Genomic DNA, 18775 nt, shown 5'->3' with positions numbered 1-18775 from the left:
AAATGGCGCCGGCTGAAGACGACAAGATTCAGAGCAGGAGCCCGTTCCGGACCGCTGCCGTTCCGGACCGCCGCTGGACCCGCAGGTTATTTAAGTTATTTGGGGGGGGTTCGGGAGGGTGGGGGATTTAATTTAAAGGGTCGGGGGTGGGTTTTAGGGGGTTTTAGTGTGCCGGCTCACGATTCTAACGATTTATAACGATAAATCGTTAGAATCTGTATTGTATTGTGTTCCATAACGGTTTAAGACGATATTAAAATTATCGGACGATAATTTTAATCGTCCTAAAACGATTCACATCCCTAATACCTATTACCAGCACAATCACAAATGCACTGAGCACTTGGAAGACAGCTTTATTAGAAATTAAAACAATCCTCACAGACAACCAATTGGCTATCAATACCAATAAAACTGAGCTTATCATAATTTCACCTCCGAAAAATACAACACTGATCAAATCTGGTTCCACACAAGACATCTCCACTATTTCACAGCAAGTACGCAGCCTTGGTATCATCATTGACAGCAATCTCACATTCAAAAAATTCATCGCGGATACGGTTAAAAATGGTTTCTTCAAACTACACACGCTTAAACGTATTAAACCTCTTTTATACCATTATGACTTCCGCACAGTATTACAAGCAACTATCTTATCTAAGATTGATTACTGCAATGCTCTGCTACTGGGTCTACCTAAAGCTACTATCCAACCTTTGCAAATGTTGCAAAATGCAGCTGCCCGCATTATCACTGACACAAGCCGCCACGAGCACATTACTCCAGCACTTCAATCTTTGCACTGGCTACCCGTGGCTTCCAGGATAATATATAAATCTATGATGCTGATACATAAAGCAATTCAAAACAGAGATATGCTCTGGTTCACCGATCATCTTCAATTCAAAACTTCACACCGCCCAACGAGATTCCAGCATTTAGCCAAACTAAAGATCCCAGCACCCAATCTGACCAAACTTTCTAGTACAAAAGAACGATCATTCATCATTGCTGGATCAACTATATGGAACACCATGCCCTCTGAATTACGCCAGGAACCTTGCCACAAAAAATTTAAACAAAACCTCAAAACCTGGTTATTTAAAAAAGCCTACTATTAATGAACTGAATCCTCTACTCTTCTTCCTAATTTCCACAGTCTACCATATATTGTTTATATTCTATTACTACAAAATTATACATGGTATTGTAATTGTTCAGTTACTATGTTTCATTGTAAAGCGCAATGCTGAATTATTGTTGAATGTAAACCGAGGTGATGTTACCTACGTACCCCGGTATATAAAAATCTGTAAATAAATAAATAAAATAAACATATCCCTTATCCTGAACTTGTATTCAGAGGAAACTGGTCCATCATGATGGGTTCTTATACGTCTCCACCCCCTCTCTCCCTTCATTTTAAAATTTGGAAGGGAGTCTTTTGGGACTTTCAGTGCTTCCCTAGCTCTTCTTTTAGCCATACGAGTCCCTTCCATGTCCACACTGCCTGCTCCATGGAAACTGGTATGCCACACAACAATTTTGTTAATGTAGGTGTACCTTGGGCTTGAAAAGGTTGAGGTACACTGTACTATGTTACTATATCAGGCAGGCCCTGTGGTACTGCAACAGAAAAGGATAATGGGCAGACTAGATGTCCTTAGTGGTTTACTGTCATACTCTGTGTTTCTCTGTATCTGTCCTCTTAATATTAGTACTGCACTCATGTCCCCTGAATATTCTAAACTGGGTGGGAGCACATGCACCCCCACTGCTTGGTGGTCACTGCTGCCGCCACTGTGCTGCTCCTTCCCCCACCCTCTTGCTGCTATCTCTGTAGGTAGAGAGCAGAGCTCCTAGTTCCTCTAGTCTGTGCTGTAGCTCCCTGCTGCATGTGTGTCCCTGTAGGCCCACGGAGAGACCCCCAGCCAGTAGGAGCGAGAGAAGAGGTTGCATGAGAAGAAGATATCACAGAATGCACAAGGATAGCAGAAGAAGCAGAGGAACTAAGATAAGCAGATATGAATTTTAAGTTTTCGGAATTGTTAATTGTAACCTGTTAATTTAAGGTATATTTAGTGCCAGTTAGACACTGTCTGTTGCGGCGCCTGGCTGCGGCAGCCCTCGGCCAGGCCCTCCTACCTCCGATGGCCCTTCGGCACGGCAGCCCTCCCGACTCAGCAGGCCACACACGGTCTGCTGCGTGGCTCCCCCGGCGTCTCTTCAGCCAGCATCGGGGCCTCCTTTGGTGCGGGCGGAGGCCCCGCCTCTTAAAGGGGCCGCAGTGTGAAAACCAGCCCGGCCCCGGAAGATGACATCATCATCCAGGGGTATTTAAACCCTACTGTGGAACCAGGTAATTGCCTTGCACAAGGTTTCTCTGTTATTTCCTGGCTGTTCCTGCCTCGTCTGGTAGTTCCTGTCTTGTCTCCTGGTTTGACCTCGGATTGTCCCTCGTTTGCTTGTCTGCTGCCTGTCCTGACCTTGGCTTGGACTTCGTCTCTGCATCTTCGCTGCCTGCCCCGGATCTTCTGCCTGGACTTCCTCTCATCTTGGTAGCGCTTCTAGTGGGTGAACGCCTGCAGTACCCGCTCCTCAGGGGCTCGCCGGCGTTCATACGCTATCCGCTACTCGGAGGGCCATACTGCTTGATCCGTGGAATCTATTCCAGGTAGTGCCGCTCTCCTATACCATCTTCCAGAGACGAGTCCATTGGGGTTGTTCCTTGGTGGTTATCATCTCTCACTCAGGACTAAGGGTCCACAACTGTAACAGTTTGCAAGGCCATGGACCTGGTGGATTTAACTGGTCTCCAGGCTATTCCTGGCCTGGCTCAATGACTTCTGCAGCAGCAGCAGTGCCTAGAAACTTTATCCGCCACAGTAGAACGCCTGGTAACTCGCCTGGATTCTGCTTTTGGAACAGGGGCTGCCGCTCCGCCTCCGATGGTTCCAGTAACTTCGACTTCAGAGACTCACATGCCTGCTCCACCTCGATTCGCAGGAGAGGCCAAGCAGTGCTGAGGATTCCTGAATCACTGTTTCATCAGGTTCTCTCTGCAGGAACAACAGTTCCTAATGGACCGAGTAAAGACATCTTTCATCATTTCCTTACTGGATGGTAAAGCCCTGGCCTGGGCATCCCCACTCTGGGAGCGCGGAGACTCCATTTTGGGAGACTTGCCTTGGTTTGTCCAGACATTTCGCCAAGTATTTGATGAACCAGGTCATCAGTCTACAGCCTCTTCTGAGCTGCTCAACCTTCGCCAAGGCACACTCACTCTGGCCGACTTCGCTATAGAATTCCGCACCTTGGCGGCCGAGCTGGGATGGCATGCGGACAGCCTATGAGGTATCTTCCTGGAGGGGTTATCTCCTCGCATTAAAGATGAGTTAGTTGCATGGGAGATCCCGGATGATCTGGAAGCGCTCATTGAATTGGCAGGTCGGATCGATCGGCGATTACAGCAGTGTGTTAAGGAATATAGACTAGTCCGTCAAATGGTTCCTTTGGCCCCTACCTTCTCTCGTCCAGTGGTCACGCCAACCGCTTCCGAGGCTTCATCAGAATGTAGGGAGGAACCAATGCAGTTAGGTCAGAGCCACCTGACAGCCGAGGAGAAACAGCGCCGAAGAAGGATGGGATTGTGTCTCTACTGCGGTAGCAAGGGACACCTGTTGGCTCAATGTCCCGAACGTCCAGGAAACTATCGGACCTAGGGGTCATCAGGGAGCTGACCCTAGGGAGCAATTCTGCTCCTCAATGTATTGTTCCTGTCACGCTACAGTTCTCTCAAGGATCCTTCATGACCCTGGCCTTCATCGATTCAGGGGCTGGTGGAAACTTCATCCTAGCAGAATTGGTCCATCAGCTCCAACTACTGGTGCTTCCTCGCAAATCACCCTTGTTCATCTCATCCATCCAAGGGGAATCTCTTCCAGGTCGAGTCACCTCCTGCACGGTTCCAGTAACCCTCCATACCGGGATTCTCCACAAGGAGGAGATATCCTTCCTCATTTTGGAAAAAGCCGTCCACCCAGTTGTGCTGGCCTTTCCTTGGTTACAAGAGCACTCACCCACCATTGATTGGAGGACTCTCCAGATCACGGTTTGGAGCTCTGAATGTTTCACAACTTGTCTACATCAGAGAACGCAACTTAAAGTTCAACTTGCCACAACTAAGCTTCATCCACCCCCACAGTATGCCGACTTCTCGGATGTCTTTTCCAAAGAAGAGGCAGAGATCCTCCCGGCACATTGTTCTTTTGACTGCGCCATTGATCTGCTACCTAATACAGTTCCGCCTCGGGGCCGGGTTTATCCACTATCGGGGCCAGAGACACAAGCCATGTCTCAATACATAAAAGAAAATCTGGATCGGGGGTTCATCCGCCCCTCATCTTCTCAACTCAATTACCTGTAAAGATCTCCTGATTCCTGAGCTCTTAGACAGCCTCCACAGAGCCAGAGTATTTTCTAAACTGGACTTGCGTGGCGCTTACAACTTGGTTGGAATAAAGCCTGGAGATGAATGGAAGACCGCATTTAATACGCGCGACGGTCATTACAAATATCTTGTGATGCCATTCAGACTGTGTAATGCGCCCGCAGTATTTCAGAACTTAATGAATGAAATATTCCGGGACATGCTCCATAAAGGAGTAATCATTTATCTTGATGATGTTCTAATCTACTCCAAGAGTTTGGCTACCCATCGCTCAGATGTCCGCCGGGTTCTCCAACGTCTAAGGAAGAACCGCTTATTTGTAAAACTGGAGAAATGCCTTTTTGAGAAACAATCACTACCCTTCCTGGGCTTCATCGTCTCCACCACCGGCTTCCAAGTGGACCTGGATAAGCTAGCTAGCATCCGGGAGTGGCCGCAACCAGTGGGGCTTCGTTCATTACAACGTTTTCTTGGCTTCGCCAATTTTTACAGGAATTTCATCCCACAATATTCTCATATTGTGGCACCTATCACAGCCCTGACCAAGAAGGGAGCTGATCATAGGCACTGGCCCAGCGAGGCTGTACAGGCTTTTGAGGGACTCACGACAGCATTTCTGCAAGAACCTTGTCTCCACCACCCAGATCCAACTCGGCCGTTCATTGTGGAAGTGGACGCCTCCGATGTTGCTGTAGAGGCAGTTCTTAGCCAGCACTCCAACCAAGGAGCACTACTCCCCTGCTCCTATTTCTCTCGTAAGTTTTCTCAGGCTGAGAAGAACTACGGAATTGGTGACAAGGAGCTGTTGGCTATAAAGATGGCTTTTGAGGAATGGAGGCAGTGGCTGGAAGGGGCACAACACACTATTACGGTCTATACAGACCATAAAAACTTGGAATACCTCAGTAAAGCTCAGCGTTTGAACCCACATCAAGCCCGCTGGTCCTTGTTCTTCAGCCGTTTTGACTTTATACTACGCTACCGTCCTGCAACTAAAAATGCTCTAGCAGATGCCCTTTCCAGATTGTATGAATCTGAGGACACTCAAGAATCTCTTAGCTACATTTTGGACCCAGCTAAGGTTTTACTAGCCACCACAGACACTGCACCACCAGGGAAGACGGTGGTTCCCCTTCGCCTTTGTCCCAAGGTACTATCCTGGGCACATGATTCCCTCACCGCAGGACATCCAGGGAGGGCATGTACCTTGGAACTATTATCTCGCTACTATTGGTGGCCTCACATGACTCGGGATGTTTGCACCTACTTCAGCTCCTGCTCGACTTGTGCCCAACAGAAACCGTTATCCGGTCGACCATGGGGTCTTCTCCAACCTCTCCCGCCGCCACGAGAACCATGGACTCACATATCCACAAACTTTGTAGTGGACTTACCTAATTCCTCAGGGAACCAAGTAATATGGGTCATGGTTGACCGGTTTTCAAAGATGGCGCACTTTATTCCATTGCCTAAACTACCATCTGCACTTGAACTAGCGCGTCTCTTCTCTCTTCACATCTTCCGCCTACATGGTCTCCCGCTACACATAACTTCGGACAGAAGTTCTCAATTCACTGCGAAATACTAGGGTGTGCTGTGCAAAACATTTGGAGTGCAGTTGGACTTTACCACAGCCTTTCACCCTCAAGGGAATGGGCAGGCAGAACGTGTCAACAGAGGCTTGAAGATGTTCCATTGCTTGTTTGAGAATGACCGCCAAGATGATTGGGCCACACTCTTGCCATGGGCCGAATTTTCGCACAATTCCCACGTACACTCGGCTACCAGGAATTCTCCTTTCCAGATTGTCTACGGCAAGCTGCCTAGACCCCACTTCCTTTGCCACTTTCCGTAGCCTCCCCGGCGGCTCAGCTTTTGGCCCAACAACTGCATGATCTATGAGAATTTACTAACTCTAAATTACTACAAGCGGCTAACTCTGCCAAACGGATGGTGGACAAACATCGTCGACAAGCTCCACTGTTCAACACGAGAGACCGAGTTTGGCTCAGTACTCGTCATATACGCTTGAGGGCTCCATCCATGAGACTCACTCCCAGGTATATTGGACCTTTTTTTTATTAGTAAACGCCTGGGACCTGTAACCTACCACTTAAGGCTTCCCGCCAGTCTTCGGATACATAACTCTTTTCAAGTATCTCTATTGAAACCACTAATATCCTCTTCATTCCATGCTGCTCCGCCTCAACCTCCTGTTGTGGAATCTGACGATGACCCTATCTATCAAGTGCGAGATATTCTTGATGTCCATCGTAACCGCAGACGGTGGGAGTACTTAATTGAATGGGAGGGCTTTGGTTCTGAGGAAAACTCTTGGGAGCCATCATCCAATATCCTGGATAAAACTTTACTTCAGCACTTCCATCTTATACACCCTGGCAAACCCAGTCCTTCTAGGAGGGGAGAGTACTGTTGCGGCGCCTGGCCATGACAGCCCTCGGCCAGGCCCTCCTACCTCCAATGGCCCTTCGGCACGGCAGCCCTCCCGACGCGGCAGGCCGCAAATGGTCTTCTGCACGGGGCCTCCTTTGGTGTGGGCGGAGACCCCACCTCTTAAAGGGACCGCGGTGCGAAAACCAGCCCGGCCCCGGAAGATGACGTCATCTGCACATTTTACTTACTGAATCGCGCGGGCATACCTAATAGGGCCCTCAACATGCATGTTGAGGGCACTATTAGGTTCGGCGGGTTGGACGCACGTTTTCCACCCCTTACTGAATAAGGGGTAAGGGAAAACACGCGTCCAATGACAGGTTAACAGTGTGCTCCGTCAGAGCGCACTATACTGTATCGGCCTGTAAGTGATTGAGAGCCTGTGTGAAAGTGAGAGAAAGAGAGACCATGTGTGTCTGTGTGTGATTGAGAGCTGGTTTAGGTGAGGGAGCATGTGAGTATGTGATTGAGAGCCTGTGTGTAAATGAGAGAAAGAGAGAGAGCATGTTTGTAAGCATGTGACTGAGAGTCTGTTTGTGAGAGAAAAAGAAGCATGTATGTGTGTGATTGAAAGCCTGTGTGTGTAAGCGTGAAAAGATAGACAGCATGTGTGTAAATGTGTAATTAAGAGCCTATATAAGTGAGAGAAAAAGCATGTGTATATGTGAGTGACTGAGAGCATGTATGTATAGGTGTGTAATTGAGAGCCAGTGTGAGAGAGAGCGCTGGTATGTGACTGAGAGAGAGGAGAAAGTTCCAAGCAAACCACCCCTCCTCCTGCTAATTCAAAACAATCTCAGGAGACCTGGATATCAAATGTTCCCTGGTATGCAGAGGAAAAAAATGTTTGTATCCTTATTTTTCATTACTTGGTCTTTGTGTCTGCTATTTTGAAATATTTTATTGGTATCTAGAATTTTTTTATATGAGTTTTTAATTGGATATTCCACTCATCAGCTGTTTCGAAATAATCTGTTCTTTTTGTTAGTATGGTTTTACTGCTACTGATTTTATATTTCTTGATTTGTTTTATAAGGATGGGTGATGTTTCTTTTTTTCCTTTGTTGCACTGCATACAGAGACTCTAGCTTGTTGCAGTTTCTAATTCAGTTTTTTCTGCATGCTTCTAGTTATGCGTTTTGGTCTCTTTATTCCTTGTTAGGTGAGGGTCAACACATGTGACTGAGGTGAGGTATTCTGCTGGCGTCTAGTTTCTGTGTAGTGCTCTATAGCAGCCTGACTTGGTCCGTTTTCCTAATAGGAGATGTATTGGTGTCTTAAGGCCTGGTGTAATATTTTCAGTGTTGCCTTTTCTTAGGTAAGGTGGTTACTGTTTAAGTGCTGGAAATTGGTGCTGTTTTGGTGTGGGATGTTTACTATTTATGCAGTTTCTGTTCAGACAAAATACGTATCTTTTCCTTGTCATTTTAAACAATAAAAATAATTACCGGACCTTTACTTTTTATTTCCGCCATGAATTGTGTCACACATGTGAGCGTGGCCTGTCAGGTGTGTCAAGATGGGAAAAAGGTTGAGAACCACTGTTCTAGGCAACTGCTTAACTTTCCTAATGGAACCACAGGCCTTGAGTACAGTGTCTAGAGGATCTTTTGTTTCCAAATTTGAGAGAAAACTGCAAGTAAGCTCTCTGCTTCAACGGCAGGGGAGAAAGTCTGATACTTCACTTTCAACGCATAGCTCTCTGCTTCAACGGCAGGGGAGAAAGTCTGTTACTTCACTTTCAACGCATAGCCAGCATAGCTCTCTGCTTCAACGGCAGGGGCAATGTAGAAAAGAGTATCTATATATATATAGACAACAACCAACAAGGACTAAATTACATAGTCGAGTAAACAAAAGCATGGGTGTAGCTTCCTTATTGTGGCGGTTACTACCCCTAACTAAGCTACATATTAAATTAGATGCAGTTCCAACATTGCTCTCTACATTAATGGTGGGGTGGAAGGGAAATAAAACTAAAAGGTACTAAGAGCCAAGCGTAACAAGTAAGAGGGAAAAAAAAGTGCACAGCTTGCTGGGCAGACTAGATGGGCCATTTGGTCTTCTTCTGCCGTCATTTCTATGTTTCTATAAGCACTGTGAGGGTTAATTGTGAGAACTGAAAATCTGTTTCTGATCTTAAGTGCAGGACTATGTTTTTTTCAATGTTTACATTTATCTATTTTCAGATTTTTCTGGACTTTGAACTCTGCAATGTCTTTTTTGTTTCTATTTTTAGAACAAAAACCGTGTGTGTGTGTGTAAATACCCTTGGGCCCCATAACAATTGCTATTCTCCAGTGGAAGGAACCCTATTCTAGGGCTGCGGGCAGGTTTCCCCGCCCTGCAGCTTCTGAAAGTGAGCCCCAGTGAAGGGTTGGTTACACAAAGAAGTCCAGATTGAGTAAACCAGGAAGTGGGAAAGTCAGCCAGGTAAACTTGGCTAACTTTAGGACAGTGTGTTCTCTGACTCATTTATATAGTTAAATTTATCCAGCAAGTGCTGAATATCAGTGTTATCCAGGTACATTTTACCCACACCTCTGGAATGCCCGCTCACCCTACCTCTTTTTATTTAACTAGGGTTTAGCCATGTTGCGACTTACCCAACTAAAATGTATCCGCTCAGTGGGGTGGGGTGGGAAATTTGAAACTTTGAATATCGACCTCAAAGTGCCTCGTATTTAATGAATGTGCCCGGAACCAAGCCCATGAGTTTTGCCTGCTATTATTTGTTATTGTGAACGATGTGTTCGCAATAAAGTTTGTTGGATCCTTCCTGCCTGAATTCCATTTGTTATACGCCAACAGAGAACCCACTGTCTCAGGAGAAGGGAGAGGAATCCAAATGTCTAACAATATTCTAACTCCTTTTCTGTCTGTCTCTCTCGCTTTCTCCTAGCTTTCCCGTTCTGATCTGTCTTGCCTCTTTCTGTTTATCTTTGTTTCTACCCCCCATTGCCTGTCTGTGTGGTCTGTAGTATTTCTCGTTATCTCTCCTTTTTCTTACAGGCTAAAGAACAGCCAGGGAGAGAAAGGGAAGGTTCCCATTCAATGACGTGCTGGGGGCGGGTCCTGCCAACAACGACACAAACGATCAGTCCTTTGCACAGGAGCGGCTGTATCATTGCTGAAGAGCTGCTGGCTGTGGAAATACATACCTGCGCAGCGTGTAGGACCTTATTTCCACCCTTGGCAAAACGTTGTCAGTGCGGTCACAAAATAAATACAATAGTTAACTAGTGCAGCATCTTAGAGTTTGGAATTAAAGGGCTTTAATTGTTGCTACTCCCCGAGTTTGAGGTTTGGATTTATATGTAGAGATTTTTTTTTCACCTATAATTTTTAGCATAAAATTGACTTTGAACATGTCGAGCCCTCTATTTGTTTTTCTACCTTCTTTTTATTCTCTGACCCAAGGATTAATTGTTGCTGGCATCCAGTCAGACAGCAGCTTGTAGAAGAGAGGTAGGGTTAATGGCTGTGATAGGCTTCAGGAGCTCTGCATTATAAAACCCTTTCTTTAAATATACAAATAGATGTAATGTTGGTTTCCTCCTGGCCTAAATCTTCTTTTGCTTTAAGAGGACAATTTTCAAAGAACATTTCCATGGGTAAAACGGATGTCGTTTTGCATCTCTTGATTATATTTCCCTTAATCCCATGTGTTTTAATTCACTTTTCTCTAGTTTCTACAACTCAACAGATACAAAGCAAGATTACAGTTTATAGTTTCATCTGTAAAAAAAATCTTTCATTGTGTTGAAAAAGTTGACCACCACTTGACTTTAATAGAGAATTGAACTTAAGCATATATACATTACCTCTTTCCTTTATGATCTTAAAAGAGTATTTTTCATCACCATCCTCTTGTACCATGCCATAATGCATCCAACAGTTTGTGGAATCTTTCTCTTTGCAAATAGTGCCTTCTGGCGATGGCGGGATCTCCTCTGTAGCACTAAGTGCTGCACATATCATAGAACAGTTTTTCTCATGTGGCCCACTCCCATATACTAAGCATTCCACACAAGACCTGAAAAAAAATGAAAAAGCAATCAAAAGCAGTGAATGCCTTACCATAATAAAGATGGTCTGAGACACTATATGACTGCTTAAGATAGTTGGATAAACTTATCCAGCTAACTTGTCTGAGATATTCAGCGATATTCAGCAGCGCAACTATATACTCTGCAATTTTAAACTTAGCTGGAAAAGTTTATCCGGCTAACTGTAGGGCAATTGAATAGCACTCCTAAACTTATCCAGCTAACTAAAACCTGGATTTATCATTCATAGCGGAATGATGAGCCGCGAAAAAAAATGGGCAGGGGCAATAGTGAGCAGGTGGATGTATCGTGGCGGTGTGTTTTCAGTACGGCCGCCGTTGCGGCCGCACTGCACACTATCGCTCCCAGAGCGCCAATGAAATAGCTGTAGCTATTTCTGGCACTAATGCGGGTGATAATGTGAGATACATTATCTTCCGCAGCGCTACAGGACCCAAACATTCCTAAACCCTGCCCAAACTCCTACCCTTTCCCTAATTTACATTTTTGATTCGCAAAGCGGTAGTTATCGCGTGCATTAGGGCGTTATCGCGAGCAATAATGGCCCACTGCAATTTGAAAAAGGACTCCCTGAAAATCATGAGTGAGCCAGATATGTAGCTCTGCCCTGGAATGTCCCCATCCCACACTTCATTTATCTAGCTAACTGTTTAGCCGGATAACATTTATCCACTTAAGTGGTGGTCACTCAGCACAACTGAATATTGAAACCTCACCACTTAACCAGCTAAGTGGTGTTGAATATCGACCTCTAGATGTCCCGTGGAAGGCCCCATTTGCCTCACAGTTTGTAACAATTTCTACCTTAAGAATGGTATGATGTCATAAGTGTTTGATAGTGAGCCTTTTATGCATATTTTCCCACTCTCCTTAATCCAATAGGCTTTACCAGTCATTATAATTTATTTATTTATGTATTTCAATTTATTTCACGCTATATCATCAAAGTGTCCTAATGCCACATAATTCAATAGCATTGCCATTATAGGGTTACCAACAATCTTTTGTTTTTGTGTCAAGAAAGGGGCCTCGAAAGGCCTTGCATTCTGTTACGTAAGGGTGTTTTCGTGTGCCCATGGGCCTCAGCCTGACCCCAGACGGATCCAGGACCGAACAGAGGGTTGACGGCGTGTTTCAGCATGGCTGACGGTCTTACCCTCTGCCAGGCCTGCAAGCTCCCCAGGCCAACAACAGGATGATGTTGGAATGTGAATGGTCCTCTGACCATTCCGAGCCCTTTCGGACCTGCCGCTTGGATCGGCATGGAGCAGCAGGCCTGGTCTGAGGTCGAGGGCAGACGGGCCTTGACACGAAGACATGACACCAAGGTCGATGCTGCGGCATTGCAGACGAAGACATGACACCAAGGCTGATGCGGACGGCATCAGAGACTAGGGCTGGAACAAGACATGACACCAAGGCTGATGCGAAGACATCACGGACCAATGGTCGATGTGACGGCATCCCGGACCAGGGTCAATGCGACGACATCACGAACAAGACGTTGACATGATACCAAGACTAATGCAACAGCATCCAGGACGAGACGAGGAACTTGACGAAGTCCAGATGAGACGAGAGGTTGGGCGGAAGGACATTGGCACTGTCTCTCAGGGCACCCTACACAGCCCACCTTCACGGGCGGACCCAATGGGCTGGTCGCGGAGCACCCTGTCCCACTGCGCGCCTTACACAGCCCTAGGAGGCTGGTCATGGACCACGCTGAGAACGGGACAAGCGCAGGGAAGAATCCAGTCGAAGTGGGACTTCGATGACGAAGCCAGATGTCGCCCAAAACTCCACAAAGGCTGGCAGGACAGGATGGCTCAGGAGCACAGGACACCAGTCCACCTGCAGGCCACTCCATGCTCGGAAAAGACGTCTTCCGAGGGAGTCGGGTCTGACAGGTGCCAGAAGGCTCGGGAGTGCTGAAGCAAACACCAAGAAGGGCAGGACACCAAGGAACCAGGAACATCAGGAAGCAGAGGATCAAGGCAAGACACCAGGACACCTGGACGAGGACCTCAGGCACGAAGACATAATTTGACAAGGTATGACATGACGAGAAGACAAAACGAAGAGGAGCTCCACGAAGAAGATCTGACGGCACTCAGGCAGGAGCCTCCAGAGTGAAGTAACTCCAAGGCAAGGCTGACTGGAAGTTGAAGTCCTTTTATAGGGCTGCAGACTGGCGACTCCCTGGGAGGAGTTTGGGTGGCCCACACCTAGCTGGCCCTATAACTACGGAGGAGTGCTGTGGGCCGGCCCCTAGGGAGAATGGCGTGGCTCAAACCAGGAAGTCCATGCAGACACAAGGAAGCCTCAGGCAGGCCCCAAGAACATTGAGGCCTCCCAGGCCCTGGAGCAAATCCTGGATAGTTCGTAGGCGAGACCCCGGCTTCAGAGCGGCCTCCAGGAAGAGGTAAGGAGCCTCCCATAGCACCGCTACAAGAGGGTTCATAACATTTTGTCCAAAAATATTACCCTTTCCCCACTATCATCTCTGAAATTATTTGTCTCTAATGCATTTCAGTGGGAGATTTTTTTTTTTTTAAATTTCCTACTGAGTCTCATAAGAACTTTAACAAAAGAGCCCTATCCACAGCAGGTCCTATCCTCTGGAACTCTCTACCATCTGATCTTAGGCTTGAACAATGCCCCATCACATTAAAAAAAAAAGACTTAAAACTTGGCTTTTCACCCAAGCCTACGCCTGAGCTGATTTCACAATACCCTCCCACCTGGACAATTTCATTTCATACCATTTTATTCAATAATACCAGAATTAACTGCAAATCCATCTTGTTAAGTTTCAAATACTAGATACTTGACTAATTGCCTCTCTATAAGATTGCTGTTATTTACTTGTTGTCTTAATATGTATTAGTTAACTCAATTTTTCTCCAAGTTCATTTTCCTGTTCTATGTAAGACTCATATGTTAAGTCATCCCAATGTTATATGTAAACTGAAGTGATTTGTAACATTGTTACCTGAACCTCGGTATATAAAAAATGTTAAATAAAATAAATAAATAAACTTTCAGCTTTTGGTTCTCATTAACAGTCAGTTCCACACATGCCAAATTTCACATATTAAGCATGAATGTCACACAGTTGGAGGTTGTCTTGCACCTCATACACAATGAGCCCCATTTTTCATGCATTAGTGCCCATGCCCTGATCCGGATAGAAAAGTTGACAGTCCACCTTAAGACAGCCCAGAAAGGAAGTCTGCTTCTAGGGCATTTCCCTAAGCACGGGGTTAAGAGTTTGGTCCAGCTGGGAACTAAAGGCCCTGGGGGTAAGGAGAAGGCAGCTCCTTATTACGACTGTCGCTGCCCGACATCTGCACTCCGCCCTCCTTACCTCTTTGGCGAGTCTTCCCGTGGTTGATGGACATTTGGCTGCCGCGGCGTCTGCCTGCCATCCTCTCCGGCATCCCCGGTCCGGCTTGGGCGCTGCATCCTGCAATGTTGTTCAGCTGCCATAGGGCGCCGCTTCTTATTCCTTCTTTGGCGCAAATCTCAGGGGCGTCCCCCTGTGATAACGTCACACTTCCCAGATACAAAAGCATACTCTGTTTGCTAGCTATTCGAGTTAGCAAGGTGGTGAAGGGCCTGCCTCTATTCCAGGGACACTCTACCTGGGTAACATCAAGCTAGGTGGAGAGAACATTGCACAAATCTCATCTTTGGGTGAGTTTCCTCTCTCCGTAGATCATCAAATCTCATCTTTGGGTGCGTTTCCTCTCTCCGTAGGTCATCAAATCTTCATAAGAGACCACTGTACTGTTAATACGTCTCACGTTGAATGTCAAAGTGGCCCCTAACCCCCTACACTAATACCTAAACCTCACCTCGAGTTACTAGGTGGGCCTCCCATAGGGAAAAAATACCTATCTAGGGAAAGGACATTATGGCTAGGCTCTCTCTCTCTCTCTCTCTCCCCCAAAGAGCTTCAAACCTACTAAACAGGCCTTTCAGGAGACATCGCGAAATGCGCTAACACCTTACTGCCCTGTAACGCAAGCTATCGCACAGCTTAACGCTACTGAAAAAGGTGTAGTTAAAATCAGCGTTAAGTCTGTGTGATAGCACTTCACAGACTGGCAAACCCAGCCCACTCCCGCCCCTAACTCCTCCTCTTTTTTGGATTTGCATTGCACCATACGATATGGTTCTATTACCTCACCTTTTAACCATGCCGGTAATCGTTTTCCCTTCCTTCCATCTTTCTTGATGTGAGGAATACATCTGGACTCTGCTTCTAGGATGGTATTTTTTATAACTATGACCACGCCTCTTGCACACTTTTTACCTTTGAGGCTGCTCCTTTCAGTTTTTTTCCAACTATTTTTCTCATTTTATCAAAGGTTCCCTTTTGAAAGTTTAGCACGAGAGCCGTGGATTTGCTTACTGTCCCCCTTCCAGTCATTAATTCAAATTTGATCATATTTGGGCAGATTTTAAAACCTAAGCGCGGGCGCAGATTTGTTCGCACAACCTGGCGCGAACAAATCTACGTCCGATTTTATAACATGCGTGTGCAGCCGCACGCATGTTATAAAATCCAGGGTCGGCGAGCGTAAGGGGGTGCACAATTGTGCAACTTGTGTGCGCCGAGCCGCGCAGCCTACCTCTGTTCCCTCCGAGGCCGCTCCGAAATCGGAGTGGCCTCGGAGGGAACCCCTCCGAGGCCACTCCGGCAAATTAGGTAGGGGAAGGGAGGGGAAGGTGCCCCCGCACCTTCCCCTCCCTTCCCCTACCTAATTTGCCCCCCAGCCCTACCTAGAACCCCCCCTTACCTTTGTTGAAGAAGTTTCGAGCACCAGTCGACAGCCGGCCCGTGAGCCCGGACACAGCGGCAAATGGCCACGCCCCGCCCCACCCCCAGACCGCCCACGCCCCGCCCCTTTTTGCAAGCCCCGGGACATACGCGTGTCCCGGGGCTTGCACACACCGCCGAGCCTATGCAAGATAGGTTCGGCGCTCGCAGGGGCAGACAGGGGCAGTTTTTTGGAGGTTACGCATGTATCTTACGCATGTAACCCTTTGAAAATCTGCCCCATTATGATCACTATTGCCAAGCCGCCCCACCACAGTTACCTCTCTCACAAAATCCTGTGCTACACTGAGAATTAGATCTAAAATTGCTCCCTCTCTTGTCAGTTCCTGAACCAATTGCTCCATAAAACTGTCATTTATTCCATCCAGGAACTTTATCTCTCTAGCATGCCCCAATGATACATTTACCCAGTCAATATTGGGGTAATTGAAATCTCCCATTATTGCCTAATTCGGGAAAAATGATTGCACATCCCTATTCACTATGGGCTAGATTTTAAAAGCCCTGCGCGCGTAAATCCTCCCGGATTTACGCACGCAGGGCACTCGCACACCAGCACGCCTATTTTGCATAGGCCGCCGGCGCGCGCAAAGCCCCGGGACGCGCGTAAGTCCAGGGGCTTCGTAAAAGGGGAGGGAGGGGGCGTGAATGGGGCTTGTCCGGGGGCATGTCCGGGGGCGTAGCAACGGTTCGGGGGTGGGCCGGGAGAGCAGTCCCGAGTCCCCCGGCACTGCAGCCTGTGCCGGGGGATGCGAGGCGGTGCGCGCAAGTTACGCCTGCTTCAAGCAGGCGTAACTTGCCCAACAAAGGTGGGGGGGGGGGATTTAGGTAGGGCCGGGGGGTGGGTTAGGTAGGGGAAGGGAGGGGAAGGTGGGGGAACGTGGAAGGAAAGTTCCCTCTGAGGCCGTTCCAATTTTGGAGCGGCCTCGGAGGGAACGGAGGCAGGCTGCGCGGCTTGGTGCGCGCAGGCTGCCGATTTTGCGCAGTCTTGCGCGCCGACCCTGGATTTTATAAGATACGTGTGGCTACGCGCGTATCTTATAAAATCCGGCGTACTTTTGTTCGCGCCGGTTGCTCGAACAAAAGTATGCGCGCATGTACTACTTTTTAAAGATCTACTTCTATTTGTCTGGTAGTGGCCTACAAGGGAATGATCAAACTCTCAATAAGGTGTGGGGAATTTGTGAAGTGAAGTTAAAAGGCTGAGGTTTTGTTTTTTTTTAGTGTGAAAGTGGCACCTGCCTATAAATTAAAGGATGAGCTAAAGGTGGGTATGAGAGGGGTGGGAGGATTGGGAAATACAAATACACTAACTTCTATTTATTATCTCCCTTACTGACTATTTAAAGCACAAACACACACACACACTAAATAATATACCCCAATAGTATACTTCTCCCCAATACTTTTAAAACATTTCCGATGAAATACTTACTGATTCCTTTCAGCCACCTGCAAGGTAATCCTCTCCTCTCAGTGCTCCCACAAAGCTTGAATCACCTAGATTTATACCCTAGATGCACTGCCTGAAAAATCTCACTTTTTGGCCTTCAGCCTCACTCAGTGGGGCAGTAAATGTCAATCTTTGGGATGGACTTCCCTTGGCATCACTGCAATTCAAAGGTTCTCTTCACGGTTATTTTAGAGTTACCTCAGTAATGCAAAAAAAAAAAAAAAAAAGTCTGCTGAGTTATGGACCTTGTGAGTATGTCTGTAATTTACTTACGCATATTTAGGACAGGGTGAAGGGCAACCAAGACACACTTGACAGAAGGGAAGCTGGTAGCCTGGTTTGCACTGGCAGACATTGCATTGGCATTGCCCACGTCCACTGCACACACTTTGTGCATTTGAGCATCCTTCTATTGATTTTTCACATTGGCATGCACTCCCTTCGTAACCTGTCCTGCATTTGCACTCTCCACAGTCACAGATTCCTCTCTCTGAAATGAAAAACATATTTTAACCATGAGGTCCATACTGAGGAAGCTGGCAGGCAGGAAATTAAATCCAGATAACCTCAACTAGATAGTCAGTGAAATGTACACATATAAGTGTTTTGTTGAATATACTCAGATATCCAGATCACTTTAGGACAGGTATTTGTCTGATAAGACTTACCTGGCTATCTTTGTCTGGGCACCGATCAAAATCAGCACTATCCAGACAATAGGAAATCACACCTCACTGCTTCTTTTTACCTGGGTACATTTTGTATGGGCAGCATGTTGGTGAATTGTTTATAGAATAATAAATCTATGCAAATATATTTCATTCCAAATTTATAGTTAGTAATTGAAATAAGTCAAACTATACACAGTTATACCTTGTATTGCTTTTGCCTCTCCATGGTCTATTCTCTTGCAGAAGAGGAGCTGGGTGTGAATTTTTATTTAACTAAAAAGTGAGTCATACAGATGAAGAAGTGGACTGGGCCTGATGGGTTAGCAAGAAGACTCACAGCTGCAAAACATAACCTATATAGAACTTCAAGAGAAACGTTTTCTTTAACATAAAATATAAAAGTCTCTTTGGGGGCCTATATAAAAGGTTTTCTCCCATTTTATGTGTAGGGACTCTCTAGATCCCCACTATTTATTTTTCCCTAGTTCAGGCCAGGAGTTAGGATTGAGGAAGGAGGAGAATTTGGCAGATCATTCTTGACAAGCACCTCCAGTGAGGTTGCTTGGTTTGGTCTGTCAGCCTGCATAAATGCAGGCAGAGCAGAGAAGAGGTGACACACTTTGAGGAAGATTTTGAGGAAGGAGGAGAGTTTTGGGAGTGCTCCCAACTTTAGAACCTTCGGCTTGATACTCAAGGAGATAAGCAGAGGCAGTGTCCTGGTCCAGTACCCAACCAGTCTGTCAAGGGTTGCCTCAGGAGTTGAAGAAGAGTTTGGAGAGTCTATTTTTGTGAGGATTCTTTTGGGATTTTGGTGGATTCCTGATCCAG

At 46.6% G+C, this 18775-nt stretch overlaps 1 protein-coding gene across 2 annotated transcripts in view; it reads right to left on the bottom strand.

Annotated features, from left to right (window-relative positions):
• The window catches only part of ITGB2 (integrin subunit beta 2), a 142055-nt gene that overhangs the window by 6858 nt on the left and 116422 nt on the right, over positions 1 to 18775 (bottom strand). For both annotated transcript variants that reach the window (XM_029606168.1, XM_029606167.1), the window contains 2 exons: positions 17550 to 17766; positions 10732 to 10943 (listed from right to left, as the gene is read on the bottom strand). In XM_029606168.1, coding sequence (XP_029462028.1) covers positions 10732 to 10943; positions 17550 to 17766 — 429 coding nt within the window. The remainder of the gene's footprint in view (positions 1 to 10731; positions 10944 to 17549; positions 17767 to 18775) is intronic.

The sequence above is a fragment of the Rhinatrema bivittatum genome, chromosome 6, assembly GCF_901001135.1.
Source record: "Rhinatrema bivittatum chromosome 6, aRhiBiv1.1, whole genome shotgun sequence".
NCBI lineage: Eukaryota > Metazoa > Chordata > Amphibia > Gymnophiona > Rhinatrematidae > Rhinatrema > Rhinatrema bivittatum.
The sequence above is the reverse complement of the archived record's forward strand: the minus strand, read 5'-3'. Positions and strand labels throughout refer to the sequence as shown.